We start from the raw sequence: 20,489 nt of genomic DNA on the forward strand, positions 1-20,489 counted from the left end.
CCCCATTCAAATCCCTCCTTCTTTTTCAATAGCTGAAAAAAGGGTCTGCATTTGTCACTTGACCTGCTGATGAATCTGTTAAGTGCTGCTGCCATTCCAGTCAGCCTCTGGACTTCCTTGGTAGTTTTGGGACTCTGTAATCTTTGTAAAGCATCAATCTGATCGGGATTTGCCTCTATCCCTCTCAAAGTTACCAAATGGCCCAGGAATTTTCCTGAACCAACTCCAAACGCACACTTCGAGGCGTTGAGCTTTAATTTATACTTCCTAAGGATTTCGAACACTTCCTTTAGATCAGAAATATGCCCTCCCTTTTCTCGACTCTTTACCACCATATCATCTATGTAAATTTCCAAAGTCTTCCCGATGAGCTTCTTGAACATAATGGTTGCAAGTCTTTGGTATGTAGCCCCAGCATTCCTCAGCCCAAACGGCATGACACTGTAACAGTATAACCCTCGTGGTGTGATGAACGAAGTCTTCTCTTGATCAGGTTCAAACATAGCAATCTGATGATATCCTCGATATGCATCGAGAAAACTCATTCGCTCGTAGCCAGAGGTTGCATCAACCAATTGATCAATCCTAGGCAAGGGAAAACTGTCCTTAGGACATGCCTTGTTCAGGTCTGTGAAGTCCACGCAGACACGCCACTTTCCGTTCTTCTTCTTTACCACAACAGTGTTGGATAACCACTCTGGGTAATAGACTTCACGTATTGCCTTGGCCTCCAATAAACGATCGACCTCTTCAATCACTGCATCTACATGCTGCGCGGCAGCCCTTCGTTTTTTCTGAATGATCTGCTTGTGTTGAGGGTCAATGTTTAAATGATGACAGATCACGTCTGCATCCACCCCGGGCATTTCCTCTGGCACCCATGCAAAAACATCAATGTATTCCTTTAGAAATCTTATCGACTCAGCCTTTTCGTTTGCTGGTAATGATTTCCCAATCAAAAAATATCTTTCAGGATCAATCTCGTTGATCTGAATCTTCTCCAGGCCCTCAACCACTTTTTCAGCTGGGCTTCTTCCAACATCCTCGATGGTTGGTTGATCTGGTACTTCTAGTGTGTGAACATGGTGGACCTTTGGGGCTGTTTTGATGATGGAAATCAAGCATTGCTGTGCTACCTTCTGGTTTCCTTTAAGGACTTCAATCCCATTTGACCCTGGAAATTTCACCATCTGGTGATATGTCGAGGAGACTGCCCTCATTTTATGCAACCATGTCCTCCCTATAATCGCGTTATAGGAAGATGGGACATCGACTACCAAAAAGTCTGTTCTTAACACCACAGATCCAGCCCGAACAGGTAAAGTTACCTTTCCTAGGGGCCAGACTGCTCCTGCACCGAACCCAATTAGAGGTGTTGTTGATTGTTCTAAATCTGATTGGGCCAGACCCATCTTCTTGAATGCATCATAGTACAACACCTCTGTACAACTCCCCGAGTCCACTAGAATTCTTTCGATGTTGTATTCCCCAACTCGTAGGGTTACGACCAATGCATCATTGTGGGGTATTTGGACCTCCACCAAATCATCATCACTGAATGCCATGCTCTCTTTGCATGCATCAGTCTCTCGCCCCCTCTTGTTTCCCGACCGCATCACGTGCTGATCATGCTTAACTTGCCTTTGAAATAGCCTAACCTCACTTCTCGTGTAAGGTGTGGCCAATCCATGTATCATATGGATGACGCCTTTAGGGATTTGCTCGTAACCCAGCTCCATAGCCTTCCCTTTCTCTTTAGGGTCCTCCTGGATAAACTCCTTGAGATAGCCCCGAGAGACCAAATCATCAAGGTGCCTCTTGTACACCTCACAATCCTCGGTCATATGGCCCCAATCTTTGTGATAACTGCAGTGCTGATTCGTAGCACGTTTTGCATCTTTGTCTCCACCTAGACTTGGGGGCCATTTAAAATATGGCTGATTCTTTATTCGATAAAGAATCCTGTATATTGGCTCTTTCCAAACCGTAGTGACAGAAAAGAAGGATTTGGGGTCAGGAGCTTGCTTGTCCTTGTATGCCTCCTTCTTAGCCTGCCCGTACTCCCTTCTGTCTTTGTAAGACTTGGGTTCTGGCTTATCCACCTTTTTGGCAGGTGCCTTCTGCTGTTCGGCAACCGTCCTGCCATCCTCACGGAGTATGTCATCCTCCATTCTGGCGTGTTGCTCTATCCGTTCCATCAATTTAGCCAAGGTGGCTACTGGATGTTTATTCAATGAACGGCGCAGCTCTCCCCGAACAGGCAAACCAGTTTTGAACGTAGCAATTGCATACTCTTCACTGCAACTTTCAATCTCGTTGAAAGTTTCCCAGTACTTCTTTGCGTAATCCCTGATCTGCTCGTTCTCCTCCTGCTTCATGGTGGAAAGACTCTCAAAAGTCTTTGGGGCCTTTCTGCTCGTTAAGAACCGAGCAGTGAATTCCTCTGCCAACTGCCTCCATCCTCGTATGGATCGTGGGGCCAACTTATGAAACCAGGATAAAGCCACCTTGCCAAGACTGGAGGGAAACATCTTGCACAAGATGGAATCATCCCCCTCATGCATAAACATGGCCTGTTGATAATGCTGTATATGAGCTACGGGATCCGTATTTGTCTCGTAAAGTACGAACGCACCGTGCTTCACTCTGCTCGGCAACCTAGCCTCTTGCAGCCTCTTTGTAAATGGGGAGGCCGCAATATTACTTAATGCCTTCCGTGCTGCTTCTCGTGCAGTCACTGTCCCATCCTCGAACTCCTTGGATTTGTGAGCTGTGGCTTTGGCCCAATCAGCATCAGGTCTCTCGTACCTGTCTCGATGATGCTTCCTCGTGTCCTCTTCCTCGGGGGTAGAACTCCGGTCTCTGCTCTTCCTTTTTCGTGAAGAAGTCCTTCTCTCTGGTGTTCGGCTTCTACTTTTTTTTCCCCTTTTTCGTGGAGAAGCTTCATGACGCCCTATAACAGGACTTCTGCTCCTTCTTCCTCGTGAAGGAGCTTTTCTGTATTGTACCACAGCATACCTACTGCCTCTAGAATTTCTTCGAGACAGTCCAGAATCCTCCGGATGCTCCCTAATTCTTTCCAATTCTCTAATCTCATGCTCTCGTTTTTTAATCAGACGAGCATATTCCTCGACTTCTTGCCTCTTCCTATCGAGAACGTCGTCGCTATGGTGCACACTCCTGGAGTGCGCGATCGATTCATCCCTTTGATGGGATTTACTCCTTCTCGTGGATCTCGAAGTCGTCTCTCCATCTCCTCTATTTTTGGAGTTATGATGCACGGTAAGGGGGCGGTCCTTACTCGTGTTCCTCCTGTGCCCACCCTGGGGCTTTCTCGGAGCCCCAGGTGGTGATTTGTCCCTTCCCTCATCTAACACATCTCTTGGTTCATGCGGTGTTGCTGGAGTTACTTCCACCATGGTCGTATTTTAAAAGGGAATTCTTTCGTTTCCCACAGACGGCGCCAATTGTAGGGGGATGAAAACAATTGATGCTTCGGATCAATTGGATCGCAACGGCTTATTCGTGCCTCTTCACCGGAACCCTAGCTCGACGTCTGAACCCTAATCTGCAAAATAGACAGGGGGTGAGTGCACCTTTGCCTCTCGTGGCAAACGCCCTCCGATGCCTTTGTTAGTGTCACGTACTAGAAAACTCAACCCTAATTATCAGTAGGAAAGCAATAATAATGCAACGTATTGCGTACCTTTTACCTCTAGGTTTTCCTCTTATTTATAGATTCACGTATGCTTGCTGGCCAAGCATCCGTATTGCCCTAGGATTCCTAAATCGTATAGGAATCCTAGGATATCAAGGATTCTCGTTTCCTTTATCAGTTCATTACTTTAATCCTTGTAGGACTCTTTTCCATAACAAGCCGAACATCCCATACTCGTTGGGTATCTTTCTCAGATCCTATATTCTTGGGATCTTATTCCTTTACGGGACATGACTATTCTGAATCTTTCAGAGTATTCCCTCTGCTCCTACTCTCGATTGGAGCTCCTTCTTTGTTCGGCCGTCTCATGGCCGAACAGACGGCTTGGACCAGTTCCTTCACATATAACTTGGTCCAATGTAATCGGAATGTCTCTAACTGCCGAACAGTCAGTTTATAGCCATGATTTCTCATATCATTGGCCCTTAATTTGCCGAACAAACAGCATGGATCAATGACTTCTCATATCATTGGTCCATATTGCTGTTGACTATATTGCCCGGCGGTAAGTCCTGTCATACTTACCACGTGCTCCCGAATATCACGTGTTCGGCAACTAAATGTATGTGTTCGGGAATACCTCCCTACAATTTCCATTATACTCTCATGCACATTGACAGAGTTTGATTCCTGTAAGTATCCATTCTCCTCCCCAAGTCCCTAGGATAGAGTAGATTATGATTAACGAATGATTCCTGTAAGTATCCATTTCAACCAATGTACCCTTCCGTGAAAGAATAGGAGTGATTCTAGAGGTGGCTCTGGACTCAAAAAATACACTAAAATTTGGTAGTATTTTTTTTTTACATACAAAAATCACGGTGATTCACATTTTGCATGCTATCATGCTATGGATTTTCATCTACCGGGGGTTACCACAAATATAGTAGGAGTAGTATTTCTGGACTACTCAAATAACTTTCCCGAAATTAAATCGCATATCTAATGCTCCATTCAGAAAGTCGAAATTTATTTATTTTCGTAATGTCTTCTTATTTTTCTAATGGTTTTCTCATTATTGGAGCCAAATAATGAATTTGTAGATCTATTAAATTTTGTATTTCATTATGTCAATGTATCTGTGTATATATAGCTTTGTTCAGGGATGTTGGCCTTCATAGTGGTTGTTTGATTGTGTTTTGTTGCAGCCAAGTTCATCTGCTACCATTACTGAACTTGAACCAACATCCACAACAAATGCTGTTGTTCTTTATGAACCCAAAGCGGTGAGTACCTTTTCCCAACTCGGAGTGTTTTTCCTTTTGGGCTTGTGAATTTGGCTTAGGCCCTATACATTACATTGTACCAATGTTATGAATAAGTACCGTACTAGTAAAAGTACAATTTTTCTTTTATTGGTACAGTATGCATCGGCAGCGGGATAATCCAGTTATCGTTTCGGATCTTGCGTTATAAGCATGAGTGTTATACTAGTAGAAACCTTACGCATCACTGATTTTATATATATATATATATATATATATATATATATATATATATATATATATATATATATATATAAAACCTTATCTACTGACAAATGGTGTTAGAACACTACCCCATTCTCAAAATATTGTACACGACACTCTAAATGACAAGATGTCTTGAGTACTGTTTTTACAATAACTTTTTCTTTTAAAATCTATATTTTTTTTGCTAAGCAAAAAGAATTTATTAATCTTTATAAAGGATTACAAAGATTAAAAGGATCAAGGGCACATCGGCAAAAGCCACCCGAGACCTAAAAGAAGGTAAGACGCCAATTGAACACCAAAAAAATCCACATCCAACGAACCTCAATTGCCAAAAACCCAAACAAGCCTCACACCTTGTACCTAAGCCCCAAACCGGCCAAAACAAGCCGAAAAGCCAAACAAAAAAGAAATAGCCAAAACTAAAACCACATAGCCACTAAGCAAAACCAAAATAAGCCAAACACCTCAAACCCGCCCAATCTTGAGTTCAAAAAGCCATAAAGAGGGAGGCATTCTCTTCGAAAACAACATCGTCATCCGATATATCCTCTTCCTCAAAATCATCCAGAGCATGGATCCTTTCTTTTAATTCTTCCTCTTGCATTTCAACAAATCTCTTTAAATTATAATTCCTCCCTCCTTTAAGTTCAATACCCAAAGTCTTACCAACATCCAACATCTTACAAGCTTCCTTAAAGAACACTTGAGGAATAAGAGCTCTTCTTATTATTATGCTTCAATTTATCGAACTTAGCCTCAATTTCCGCGAGGTGCTTTTTCTTTTTAATTTTCCTCTCTGATCTTCTCACTCCCCTTCTCATTTTGAGGATAGCTTCAGAGTATGATCTAATGCTGGGAATGTTACTCCCAACATTAGATTTTTGCCTAGGTAGCTCTTCAACTACTTCTACTCCCTTGCTAGAAATAACATAATTACCCTCACTGAGAGAGTCATCTCTTCTTCTTTTTTGCTCAGCAAACGAATGATTTTATAAAACTCAAAGGGGTATATCGAGGAAGTTACATCTTAGTTCAAAGCGCCAAGATACAACAGAACATACATGAACAAACATAACAACACATCCAACAAATAGTTGAATGAAGCACCTAAGGTTTAAGTTACAACTTTACTCTCTAAATACCATTTAGGAACACCTTAAAATCCTCCACAGTATATATTTTGATATTGAATTTTGCCTTCATCCACATCGCGACCCATGATTTGACTAGATCCTCCACCTCCGAAGCCTGAGTTGATGCGTTGTTAAATACATAATCGTTTCGAACCAGCCATACGGACCACATAGTAGCATAAAAGGAGTCCTCTCTTCTTTGACGATACTCCTCAAAAGACTGAGTGATACAACGAGAACTACCTTCCTTTTGGTTCAAATCTACAAGTAGATTAATTCCCTCCACTTGAGAAGCTCTTAAGGAGTTTTGAGAATCATATGTAATCCCGGTTTCCAAGATTGGGACTGCACCCTTTGCACCAATTACGCCCTCCTCACTCCCCGGAGAGGACTCCAAAGATTCAGAATCGGCCACAACCAGATTGACCCCAACAAGATTATCCCCATACAACCTTAAGTCAGCCCCACCACTTAAAAGGGTTCCATCTTTTTCGACTACATCTTTGCTTTCACAATTCCTGTCCATCTTCGAGTCAGGATTTGACGCGTGATCTCCAATTCTACAATAACTTTGACAATACTCTTTTTTTCTCACTATATAGTGCGTTTAGGAGTAGAATTTCGATTATTGAAGTTGGTGCTACTTGAATGTAACGATAATGCCAACTCTATCTTGTGGGTTAAGAGAAATTGCTTTGATAATTGAACAATAGAGAGCGAAAATCTGAAGGGTGAAATGGTCTTGATGAATTTGGTCTCAGTTTCTTTCTTGTTCTTATTGCTGCCATCTGCTATTCTGCTTAGGATGTGATTTCCTGATGATCGGGCTGGATGTGGCAGATGGTGTCTGTACATTTTAGCTTTGTTTCCTTATTGTTTTTCCTGTGGTTAAAAATGTGTTTACCATTGCATATTGAGTGTTTATATTGCTTATGTGTTTATGTTTTCAGAGAGCGTGGGATCGTAGGTTCAGAGTACTTGAGACAGCAATCAGCACAGCTGTTGGAAACTTATGCACCATTCTGTGAGGAGTAATATTGCTCAGAAGCCATTTCGATACTAATGTGTTAAGAGTCTCATGAGGAGTAATATTGCTCAGAAGCCATTCCGATACTAATGTGTTAAGAGTCTCATGATTCACACGGATCCCGTGAATATACCTTGAAACTCACTTCTATAGATTTCTTTTCGAACCCATATGTATTTAGATCTCTGTTCAAAGCATTATTTTTTATACAAGCCCTCTATCTACTACAAGCGATTCATTCACTCAGTCAGTGCCGAAGTTTGTTGCCCTGAACCTAGCTAACTATATATGTTTGGATTTCGCAATTGTTTTGGTTATCAGTCGGTACTATATATTGTATCACTCTGAATACATAATCAAATTTCTTCACTGCTAGGTAATTCTTGCAATGGCGAATGCCCAGGTGTGTTAATTTGATGTGCAAACCAAGGTCTTAGTAACAATAATAGCAAATATGAAACTAAAATTGGATGTACAGTGTAAGAAAAAGTGAATGGCCAAAAACCTTACTTTTGTTGATGTGTGCAATTAAAACATAGCCATAGTATGATTTTATATAGCTATACAAGATTTGGTAACCAAGAAACCTAAACAATTTACCAAAACATGCATTACAAGAAAATATAGGCTAACTGGGAAACAAGAATAATACCCTATACTAAACAGGGAACACAGAAAATCAAGGGAAACCTAGAAAACTTGGTAACGTAACATTCCCTAATATGATCTAACATGCCATATACACTTTTGTATTTCGCGTCACAAAAATTCGTAAACCAAAAATGATCTAACATGCCATATACACTTTTGTATTTCGAGTCACGAAAATTTGTAAACCAAAAAAGAAATCTCGTAATTGAATGCAAAAATATTGCATCTTGAACGGCGGCAGCAACTACAACATTCGGGAACCATATTGATCACGATCCCCGAATTTACAATTTACTCTTTTTTTTCCGTTGTCTACCACCTCTCTTCCATCACCTCATCATCTTCTTCCCCTTTGCTGGTCGTGTTTGCACTCCCAGAACTTTGAATATGGTGATGAACAGACGTGCATCTCTGCATATCCTCTTCAATCAACTTAACTATATATATGACACCCCACCTATCTCCACCTTAATCCTAGAATCAATCTTGGACATGATTTCTGTTGCAATAAAACTCTTCCTCTATCCAGAGAGATAAGATTGGAGGTATCTTTATCAGATTTAACAAAAGCGCGCACCCCGGCTATCTCTGATTCTCCTTAATAAATTTTGACTCCATCCATGAAGTGGGACTACATAAGACCATAGCAGCTCAACCAGGCTAGCCTTTCCCCTCCCCTGCCTCCCCTTTAAAAGGTTTTAATGTCCTGAAACCATATCTATATATCCAACCATCTTTTGTTAAACATCTTCTCTCTCTCTTCTTTACTATTGAACGTAACTAAAATAAGTCTTCCCCGTAAACCCCTAATGATCTGAATATCAAACACCCTTTCTGAATGAAAATGGTTGATCAGAGAGTCCACTTCCATCTCATTCTGAAGTTTTGCAATACCACTCTAAACAGGAGCCAATGAATGCCCACAGGTTTCATATTAAGAGTTTTTTGCATTCACCCTCACCTTCTCCTTCGCAAATTCTGTGCCTATCGCTGCTTGAGCATATGATTTTCCATCCTTCATCCCATTCTTCATAGCCAAAGCCGTTTCCTCTGTTTGCTTCCCCTGAGACTGCACCTTCTCCATGTGCATTTGATGTTATTGCACCTTCCCCAGTATCTCTGTGCCTATCACTGCACCTTCAGCAACAAGACTTGGGCTTTGAAATCAGTGGTAGCAATACGACTTGGCCATCTATGAACTGATTTTGGACTATGCCCTCAAAATAACCCTTTGCCACATCAATGAAGATTAATTAACTCCCTGAGTCCCCATCATATGCAGCAAAACAAGTACTGAGATCACCAATTAATCTGAGCTCGGAACAAATAGCAGTAGACATTAGACTGAGCAACACCGACTGAACCTGGACTAATTTGAAACAAAACTGAAGAGTTAAACTGGGACCAAAATTGAGCAGGTAGCCTATACAAACTTAGGAAACACTCTTCGACTTATGCCACATCAAAGAATACGCATTTTATTTTCATAGATTTGTTATAAAAATCCGATAAATTGATTCTATTTATGGATTTTGGTTTTACCATAAATCCGTTGTGTGGAATAAATTCATTGATCAATAACGACGAAACAAACTCCAGATCAGGTTGGCTTAGATATAAAGTTCTACCTACAATTGCCTTCCGTGCAAAAAAATAAGGGATTGATTCACAGTTTGTATGTTATGGTGTTTCATTTATCAGGAGCACCACGTAGTGATAATACATAGTACTTAGGGACTACTTAATAACCTTTCGAAAATTAATACACTTATCTAATTCTACATTTAGAAAGTTCAAACCTTTGACTTATTTTCTAATTTCTCCAGTTTTTAATGTTTTTCAATCACTATCGGAGCGTAATAATAAATTCGTACTTCTATTTAAATTTTTTTTTTCCATTATGGTCAATGTATCTGTATTGACTTTGTTCAAAGACTGTGGCCTTCATAGTGGTTGTTCGTTTGTGTTTTGTTGCAGCCTAGCTCATTTTTTACCGTTGCTGATTTTCAACCATCCATTGTAGCCGTAGGTAGTGTTCCATTAACCTCTTTCTCTATGCTAAAAAAACATCGAACATCCACAACAAATGATGTTGTTCCTTGTGAACCCCAACTGGTGAGTACGTTTGCCAACTCGATCTCTGAGTGTGTTTCCTTTTGGGTTTGTTTTCCATTATGGTCAATGTATCTTTATTGGCTTTGTGCAAAGACTGTGGCCTTCACAATGGTTTTGTTTGTTTGTGTTTTGTTGCAGCCTAGCTCATCTGTTGCCATTGCTGAACTTCCAACATCCACAACAAATGATGTTGCTCCTCGTGAACCCCAACCGGTGAGAACGTTTGCCAACTCCCTGGCCTGTGTGTTTTTCCTTTTGGGCTTGGTTGGGAAAGGTGATAAAATCTCATGTGTTAGCTAATTTAATTTTTAACCCTTTATATCACGTAATTTCCAGATCAATGGTGTTAGAAACTTCCTGTTTCCCTAAATCCTGTACGCGACACCCTAAACTGACTATAGTCCTTCTCGAGTACTATTTAAGTAATAACTTCGGTAAAATCTTAATAACCAAAACTAGAGGGGCATACCCCTACAAAAAAAGGTCACAGACAAATGAAACAACAAAAACTACAGCAACAGCCCAAAGAAACATCTAAGAACTAGAAAAAAGAACTGGAGGAAGATGCCAAGAAAGGCAGAACAATCAGTTTTGATCATCTCACTTCTTCACTTGTTCCAAATCAAGTCAGTGCGCATGATTGAAATTGTGTTTAGCACCAATGTAATATTGCATGTTCATATTTGCTGACGTGATTATGTTTTCAGCTATGGGAGCAACTTCCGCACAGAGCAGCTGAGGCAGTGGTATAAACGATCGCGTTAAAAGCGCTAGACTTTGTACTCGACACAGCCAGTGCCTACTGTACCGATGAAACATTGGATTTATCTGTAGCATCTCCCTTGCACATGATGATTTTGAATTCATCTGTAACTCATTATTTGTTTCCGAAGTAATACAGTTGTTTGAGACATCTACTGTAAGGCCAAAGCCATTCGCTCGGTGCCGAGGTTTATTAATTGCCTTGAACCTGAATAATTTGAACTTTTAACACTGTATTTGGATTTTCGGAATTGTTTTGGTTATCAATCTGTACTACTGTATCATCCTCAGTATATGCTAATTCTGGCCAAGACGTATGCCACTTGTCCCAGGCTTGTTAATTTGGTGCCCAAACGAAGGGTATTAGTAACAATGGTTAACAAAATCGTGACTGTATTTATTATTTATTATTTTTTTGGCCTCTCATACCGTTACACCATGATATATCGGGACTATTAAAAATACCAAAGGCTCACATTTTCCTGCGTCGATTGGGAACCACTTGTTGTCTTCTTCTTCTTCTCTCACTTGGAACGAGCACAAGTTGTTCTCTTTCGTAGCTCGTGGAATGATCTTTATTGTTCCCCTACCTCAATCTCACTAGACAACTTCTTGTTATTCTTTGCCCCCTCTCCTGCAGGGACCTTTTTCACAATGTTGTGGACATTGATAGACATCTGAGCCCTCTCACACATTTCAATTAAGCAGATTTGCATCGTAGGAATGGGCCGCAATAATCGACAATGGACTTCATTTTTAATTTCTTGGCATTTAATTTGCAGAGACGTGATCAGTTCGTTGAAATTTTGGCCCATCACCCATGCCCTGATACCCGATGGAAGGAGAGAGATTGATTTCACGTACTCCAGCATACAAACACATTTACAAAGTCACATATATTGTGCATATATGATACATTCCCTCCGTCCCATTTTCTTGGTTCTTTTTTGATATTTGTGTCAGTTTTCAATCGCTTAGGGCAACAGCACTAGATTCTATATATCTTACTTTTTAGGTAAAGTAGAGAACCAAGTATTGAAAACACCCCTACAGCCGCCTAGGGATTAGCTTAGGTATTATACATTTACTAAAAAACCTCGGCACTTTAAGACCCCGTTCCAGAACACCTTCTTAAAAAATAAGTACTTATTTCACATTTTCAAACTCAAAAATAATGTAAATGAAAAATAATGTTGCAATTTTTTTTGCACCGTATTAAAGATCTCAATGAGATCTATCAAACAAGATCTATATTGATAGGAAAATAATTTGCGTAAACGCATAATTTTTAAGCTTGAAATTACCTTTTTAAAAAATAAGTACTTATTCTTGTTTCCGGAACGGAGCCTAAGCGAGCCAGTGTTGCAAAGGTAAAGAATAAAGAATTATTTCTTTAACCTCTTGCAATACTTTATCTCCTTCTAAGAGCAAGTTTATCAGTCATTAGGTAAAGAAAAATGGTGAATAATCCTATTTTTTATTTTATCTATCCACATTTCTTTTAACACTACACCAATACTCTTTATTTTATATATCCCTAAATATAATATTATTAGTTCATTATGTGGTGAAGTAAGGGAAATAAGAGTAATCAATTAGGGAAGAGAGAGAAAGTGCAAAAAGGACCACAAAAAGAATAAAATAATCAAAACCTAGAGAATTGTTCTTCGGTATTTATGCCTAAGCACTGTAGCTAAATTCATTTTACCTGTGCATATACCTAAGCTGCTGCATGGGTGTTTTTGTGTGTTTGACACTCTATTTTTGTGTGTTTGACACTTTAAAATGCCTAAAAATGTACTTTGCCTACTCTGATGCACTTGCTCTAAATATGTACCCCTCCTCTCCTCTACACAAGTGGCAGCTTTTTGAAGTAGTACTACCTCTGTTTCAAAATATTTGTTCGGTCCGTAAAATGAGGACTAAAAAATAATGCATTTATTTCAAGAAAAATTTAATTTTTTTTATAAATTAAAAGAACTCATCAATATCTAGTGAATTGTTGAAAAAAAATTAAAATTTTCTTGCAAAAATTGTATTATTTTTACGTTCATATTTTGCAGACAGAACAAACATTATGGGCAGAGGAAATATTATTTTTATCAAATCGAGATAAAATGCCTACCTTTGCCGTAGAGGTGAGGAAAAAAGTGGTTGGCTAAAGTACAAACGATAGCATTTTGAATAGCCATTTTACGTTTTATTGGTGTCCATGCTCTTCTATCTTTCAACATGAATCTCCAAAAATATGTATTATAGATCTTGCTTGATAGTTCTCAATTAAGATTATAATACAAAATTTTCAAAATTATGAAAAATATTATAAATTGAGAGTTATAAACGTTTAAAGAACGACACGAATAACAAAAATGGACAAAAAAAAATGTGACGGAGGGAATAGTACCTCTTGATGTAACCATTTAAATTTTGAGCGGTCTTGGTTACGTCATTTTGAGCATTCATAATACAATCATTCTACTTTCACACCTACTTACATACTCATTTACACACCTACACTCACAATAGAGGTGGAGTGTGCGGGCTCCACCTCTATTGTGAGTATGGACGTGTATATGGGTGTGGAGTTAGAATTTTTGTTCATAATATTGGACCAACACTTGTATTAACGTATATATGAGTATGTTAGGTTTATCTCGATAATGACCTGCCCGTGATTGGATGCTTAAGAACCGTTGATGAGCAAACAAAGCTCTGTTTATATATGTTGGGAATTTCTAGGTGGCCGCTACGGTCACTTCATGTTGGGAATTTCTAGGTGGCCGCTACGGTCACTTCATGTGCTCTGGATCCAAAAATAATTTTAAAAAAATTCACGTCCCCTACAATCAATTCACGCTACGTATCATTCATATTCTCGCTACCGCTGCACAATCCGTTACCGCTATTTAAGACAATGAGACTCCCTCTCACTTGGGAGACCAATACGCGTGGACAAAGTCAACACACTCACCTCTACTTTAGATTACATATATAGGCTTGCCAGGCTAAAATGCATGCAAAAATTATATTTGTAGTACAACAAAATGGGTGCATAGCGCACATATCACGATTACAGTCTATGTATTGAGTACATCTGTTTTCCTACATATATACACACACTTGCACTTTCAATCATATACATTTCTTAACACTAATACTTATATTCTCTCCATCCGTATATATCTTCGTCCTTGTTAAAAATAGGATTTTCTCTCACCAAGCTTGCCCTCGCATAGCTAGTCTCTCACCGCCTGGAGAGCTTCCAGGTGGTGGTTTGGTTGTTTGTTTGGTCTCAACGAAGCAGTGGTGATGGCGAGCAGATCCGATCCATCTTCAGTGGTCAACAGCTAGGGTTTCTATTTTTGTTTTTTTTTTTAGGTTTGGGCATGGCCCATTAGGTTTATGGGCTTTGCTCTTTAGGTGTATAAGCTTTGTTCCAATGGGTGTGAGCTTTGTCTTAATGGGTGTTCTTGGTTGATTTCTTGTCAATCGAAGATTTAAATTTCGGACAGGATACATGATTATTCTTAGCTTAGGAATATGCCGTTTTACATGTTCCTATTAGTATTCGTAACCATTTCAGAGATTAATAAAAAAAAAAAAAATTGCCTTTCAAAAGAAAGCTTGCACTCACATACATTAAGGAGTTCACCTTTTTAGTGGTTTTGGACACACGTTAATTTGACCTCACATTTTTCTCAACACGTTTATATTGAGCCCACAACTAAGGAACAAATCTGTTGGGTGCTCACGGGCATTGTTACTCTTCTTCACCACAAAGTTGTACTGGGACCATAACTAAACATACGGATCCATATAAATGTGTTGTGGAGAAATATATTGGGACACCGCCGTGGGTGAGGCTTGGACCACTTGATAATCTCCAGATAAGGTGCATAAGAATTTCACATGAATTATAATTTTCATGTGATTGGGGTAATCTCAAGATCGATCACTTAGTTAATTATAATTTTCCTCCAGCAATTGTACGGTTCTTCGTTACATTTCTTTCATATTGTCAAGAAGATTTAATTTCCGCTACACTTTCCGATTGCAGGGTAACAAACTTTCAATCACTTCGGGAGTGGTTCGTAGTCTCGATAAACGTGTAAGTTCTATTGAATAAAAGACATGTTTTTATGCCACGATAAGTACTAGATGTACTATTCTTTTCTCGCGAAAGTGAACATGAACTATTGTTAAAACTCGATAAGAGTACATCGATAGAGGTTGACTGAGGTTGCATTGGTACTATAAATACAAATCTCTACTTGGTTGGTGTCTATACCACATTTGGAGTAAGTTATTTGTCATGACAAAAGGAATCTAACAATATAATAACAATATGTTCAGATAAGGCAATAGTAAAGACAATTGTTGGTGAACTGCTTTTTTGGTTTCGGCCGTAATTGTTTGTGTTTTAGATTATCTCGTCCAGATGGATTAATAATGAGTCATACAATATGATGGAAATCTAACAAATATTAAAAAAAGAAGAACGAGAACAACAAACCAATAATTTAGTCCACACCACATAATCAGATTATGCACTGGGTAATAAATACAAACTCAATTATAAGCTGAATTAAATTTGCAGCATTTCAATAATATTAAGACCTATTCGTAAGAGCTGTTTGTTTTGGGTTGGACTGCACACATAATAAGGAGTCACGTACGTATCCATTGTTTAGTTAAATTTTGATTGCCCTCGTTAATCAAAACACCATCGATGTATAATCTGACCAAAGTGTAAAATATACTCCAACCGTCTCATTTGGTTTGAGAGATTACACGCAACAGACCTCAAAACACATTGCAAATGATGGGGATGTTAAGGACACATAAAATCTCAAATCTCACGTTGCTTGCGTATTGCGTATGAAATGGGTAATCTCACTTCATATAAGTTAAACCTCTCCACCTAATAGCTTAAGCTTTTGGATTGGATGTTTCTACATTGAATTATGCTTCTCTATTTTTGTTTTAGGCCACGATGGAGGATTTGGTCAAGACTGCCAAACTCTACTACGATTAAAGCTCATCGGACATAAAAACAGCAGCAGGGGATCTTTTCACGTCACTCGACAACAATAACGATGGGAAAGTGAGTCTCCATGAATTTCTAGGGTTTATGTGGGGACAAAGGCCACGTAAAAATGGGCAGTAGCCAATTTTTCAAAGAACTCGACAACAACAACAATGGAACCCTAGAATTCATGGAAGTTATGGCTCTTTTCTACATAATCAAAAGCGGGAGGCCCTTTTGTGGCGGGTGTGGTGAGTTCATCCCAGACATGTATTTCACTTGCTCCGTATGCTTTGACAGCGGCAACGACTTGTTTTGCATATGTTCAAACTGTTTCCAACGCAACGACTTTAGCCATCACCATTCCCAGTTCTTGGATAACTATGCCTTGTTGGAAGCCAAGAGAATGCAAGGGATTGCTACTTGTTCGAACCAGCCCGAGGTAATTGAAGCAAGAATTAACGGTTAATTATTCAATACTGCCCGAGTATCCTGTGGCATTGTTCACATGATACTACCAGCAAATCACGTAACAAACAGATGTATGTGAGAAAAATAGCCCTAGAAGCATGGGTGGAGCCAAAATTTAAGACAATGGGATTAACTTAACTATAACTGAAGTCCCATTGTCTTAAATTTGATAGATAAAGGAACAATTTTAACTTTGCTGGGTACGTAAATATACATTTTAAGATATTTTACGGTGTTAAGAATGTCAAAAATCAGTAAAATCGATGGATATTTTAAGCAATTTTTCAATTTAGTAGGGTCAAAAGACTCAAGTGACCCACTCTAGAGAAATTAAAACGCAAATATATTGATACCACATAGTATTTCTGGACTACTCAAATACTTTCCAGAAATTAAAACAGATATCTAACACTCCATTCAGAAAGTCCGAACCTTTATTTTTTATTTTATTTTTGTAATGTCTTCTTATTTTGTAATGATTAACTAATTTTTCGCGGCCAAAAGTAACTTTATGCGGCCATGAGTAATTATTTGCGGCCAGGAGTAATTCTTCATGGCCAGGAGTAATTCTTTGCGGCCAAGAGTAATTATTAGCGGCCAAGTGTAATTCTCTGCGACCAAGAGTAATTCTTCGTGGGCGGCTGTGAGTAATTATTTACGGCTATGAGTAATTTTTCGAGACCAAGAGTAATTTTCTGCGGTCAGAAGTAATTCTTCGCGGCCATGAATACTCATTATTGGAGCCAAATAATGAATTTGTAGATCTATTAACTTTTTTATTTCATTATGTCAATGTATAAGTATAGCTTTGTTCAGAGATGGTGGCCTTCATGTGATTGTTTGTTTTGTGTTTTGTTTCAGCCAAGCTCATCTGTTACCATTACTGAAGAACCAACATCCACAACAAATGCTGTTGTTCTTCATGAACGACCCAAACCGGTGAGTACCTTTTGCCAACTCGCTGGGTGTTTTTCCTTTTCGGCTTGTTAGAGTTGCACGTAATTCGGCTTAGGCCCAGAAGATTACGTTGTACCAACGTTCCGGGTATGGTACCAATGTACAATACCGCGCAGGAAGGATTCCGGGTATTGCGTTATAAGTATCATATGCATGTAAATAGTAAAAGGAGCCCAAGGGTCGGTGTCTAGTAACTAAAATAGTAAAATTTGTGTCCCATACCACTAAGGCTCGTATTTTTTAAGTACTTACTTTTTGCTTTACGAAAATGGTAATCATTCTCTCATAATACATCACTTTTAATTCGAAAGATAATCAAAATATTTATTTTTCTTAGCGGAACGAGGCCTTAGTCTCTTTAGTTTAGCTATGATGCATATATTTTCCCTGGGCGCTCTTGTCATATACCTACTTTACCTTTTTTTTTCTTGGAGTTTTACATAAATTATCTTCGCGGATTAAATAGATAACCCTTCAGTGTCATACTAGTTGAAATCTTATGCCGTACGGTATGTAACTGTACCAATAAAATAATAAAGAAATAAAAACTCTTTTTTTCTCTCTATATATAATGCGTTTTGGAGTGGAACTTTGATTATTGAAGTTGGTAGCTACTTGAATGAAACGACAATGCCAACTCAATCGTGTCGGTTGTGAGAAATTGCTTTGATAATTGAACGATGGAGAGAGCTACAATCTGAAGGGTACAATGGTCTCGATGAAATTTTTATTTTTTTTAATCAGAATCAAATATTGCAATCAATAAAAAGTCCGGCACTTCCAATTTCCATCCAAAAATGGAGAAAATGATCTACAACCAAACCCAATACTAACGACAGTCAATAAACACAAAGAAGCGATCTTATGTCAATCTTAAACGCAAGCCTCAACCTCTATCCACACTAACAATAACGTTCGACATAATCAATAAACACAAAGAGATGGTCTTGATGAATTTGAAACTCATCTTGATATGGCAACTTTCTTTGCTGATTTAAAAAAAAAAAAAAAACCTCATCTTCGCTAGAGAAGTTGTCCAGATTGTTAGTTTCCTGCTTGCACACTATAATACTTCATTTGTGAAATTCCCGCTGGTGTATTTTGTCAAAAAAATTTGGTCTCAAGCTAGCTTCATATTCATGGTTGCAATTTCTTGCAGTATTATGTGTTCGTAATGTTTATGTGATTATATTTTCAGCAATGGAGGCATCTTGCGCCCAGAGTGGTTGAAGTATCGTTGAACGCGCTTGACTTTGCATTGAACGCAGCCAAGATCTACTGTACCAGCAACGTCTGTACTATTATGTGACAAGAAGTGCCGGCCTGCCGGGTGTTCGAGTATATGGTAAACTTGATTGGAGGCATAGATGTGTTCGGAGTCATTCGACATACATGCACGAATCTAAGGACGGTATCGTAGAACTCACGTGTACTATCAGACGACTTTGGATTCTTCGCTATCCAATTAGTATTTGTTTCCGAGGCAATATTTTTATTTGAGACATCGACTCCACGGCCGCAGCCATTCACTCAGTGCCGAAGTTTATTGCCTTTGAACCTCGATAATTTGAGCTTTTAAGACTCTTCGGATTTTGCCATATTGTTTTGGTTATAAATGACCTGTAGTACTATTGTATCACTTTCTTGATAGATAATCGAATTTCCTTACAGCTATTTATTTCTTGCCATGATGTATGCCACATGTTCCAGATATGCTAATGTGGTGTGCAAAAGAAAGGGTCCTACAAGGATTTAAAAATTGGCCGCTACATAAAGTAATATATATGGCCGATACATAACGGTTTTGGCCTTCCAAAACCGTTACGCCCAAATGTAGTGGTGGGAGGAAAAATCGCATGCATATTGGCTAATTTGTATTATGTAAGGGTCTCTTCGTTCCTTAATGCTAGCTAGTCTCTCTGCTGGAGACTAACCAGGGTTGTGGCTTTTTGGAGGAATCTCGCCGGAGAAGTGCCGGAATCGCTGTCAAATTGCATCACTTTGTGAACGCTTCAGCTCTACAACCACTTTCCGGTGAGATTCCGGCCGGTATTTGCATGCTGTTCAACTTGTCAAGTTTGATGACAAGTAATGTTCCTTTACGGGTAATCTTCCCAGTTAATTGGCTTGGAATTTATCAAGATTGATGATCTGTGATATCAAGTTTTCAGGTCAGATTCCAAGTGGGGTTTCCTCTTGGGTGAGATTAAGTTGTGTTCATGACAAGTTACAATCAATTTTCAGGCGGAATGCTGGTAGGTTTGACTAATCTTTCGCAGCGGATTACTTTAAAACCTAGAAGGTAATTTATTAACTGGAGATTTTTGCACGATGATTTTGCAGAGGATAATCGTCGTGGGAAAATCTTAACCCTTTGAATAGGAACCGACTCTCCAATTCATTTATGGCGGTGATAATTGAAATACTTGATTTTTTTAGGCTGTTTATATATTAAAAAATATGATAATAAAATTAAGTGTTCGAATTTTCAATATGTTTGAACCTATTCGAAGATCTTAATTTTTTGATCATTTTATTCCAAAGGGTCATACTTAATTTCTTGATATATAAACAGCCTAAAAATATATAAGATTGATTTTTCTCTTCCATGGTTCTTTTAGGATTTTCATTGAAAGCCTTAAAGTCAAAAAATTAATTATGACCTTTTAGAATAAAATGATCAGAAAATTAAGATCTTTGCACTGGTTCAAACGGGTTGAAAATTGAAACACTTGATTTTTTTAGGCTATGTATATTTTAAAAAATATGGTAAAAAAATTAAGTGTTCAAATTTTTAGGCCACTTGAAAATTAGGCTTCTGACTCATTCAACTAGACGGGGAAGGCCTCAATGGGAAGATGGAAGAGAATGAAATGATCAACTACAAAGAGCACTTAATCTATCTTATTATTATGGGAGATGCTGCCAAGCATCTGATGTTTGGCAGCTGTGTCGAGCGGTCGAATTGACCGCTCATCTCAACATGGAGGATTTGAAATAAGGGAATCATGACTCTTTCGTAGATAAGTCAATCTCTTGTTAGAAGTATTCCTACTAATTAGAACCAAGAAATAATTCAATGGCACTGGGGCAAGCTTATAATTAAGGTTGAACAAGGTCGATCCACACACCAGAACATCTTCACATTAATTAG

General features: G+C 38.7%; 1 protein-coding gene across 2 annotated transcripts in view; it reads left to right on the forward strand.

Moving 5' to 3' along the window:
* LOC131317616 (uncharacterized) overlaps positions 1-19,023 on the forward strand; it is a 31,713-nt gene extending 12,690 nt beyond the window's left edge. Inside the window, exons 1-4 of one of the 2 annotated variants that reach the window (XM_058347149.1) lie at positions 14,829-14,989; positions 15,869-16,349; positions 17,240-17,317; positions 18,534-19,023. In XM_058347149.1, the coding sequence (XP_058203132.1) occupies positions 16,038-16,349; positions 17,240-17,317; positions 18,534-18,644 (501 nt within the window). In that variant the 5' untranslated portion in view covers positions 14,829-14,989; positions 15,869-16,037 and the 3' untranslated portion in view covers positions 18,645-19,023. Of the gene's footprint in view, positions 1-14,828; positions 14,990-15,868; positions 16,350-17,239; positions 17,318-18,533 lie in introns of those variants that run through there. The other variant, XM_058347148.1, reaches the window with a different exon arrangement.
* Positions 19,024-20,489: the final 1,466 nt, after the last annotated feature.

The sequence above is a fragment of the Rhododendron vialii genome, chromosome 2a (genome assembly GCF_030253575.1).
Source record: "Rhododendron vialii isolate Sample 1 chromosome 2a, ASM3025357v1".
NCBI lineage: Eukaryota > Viridiplantae > Streptophyta > Magnoliopsida > Ericales > Ericaceae > Rhododendron > Rhododendron vialii.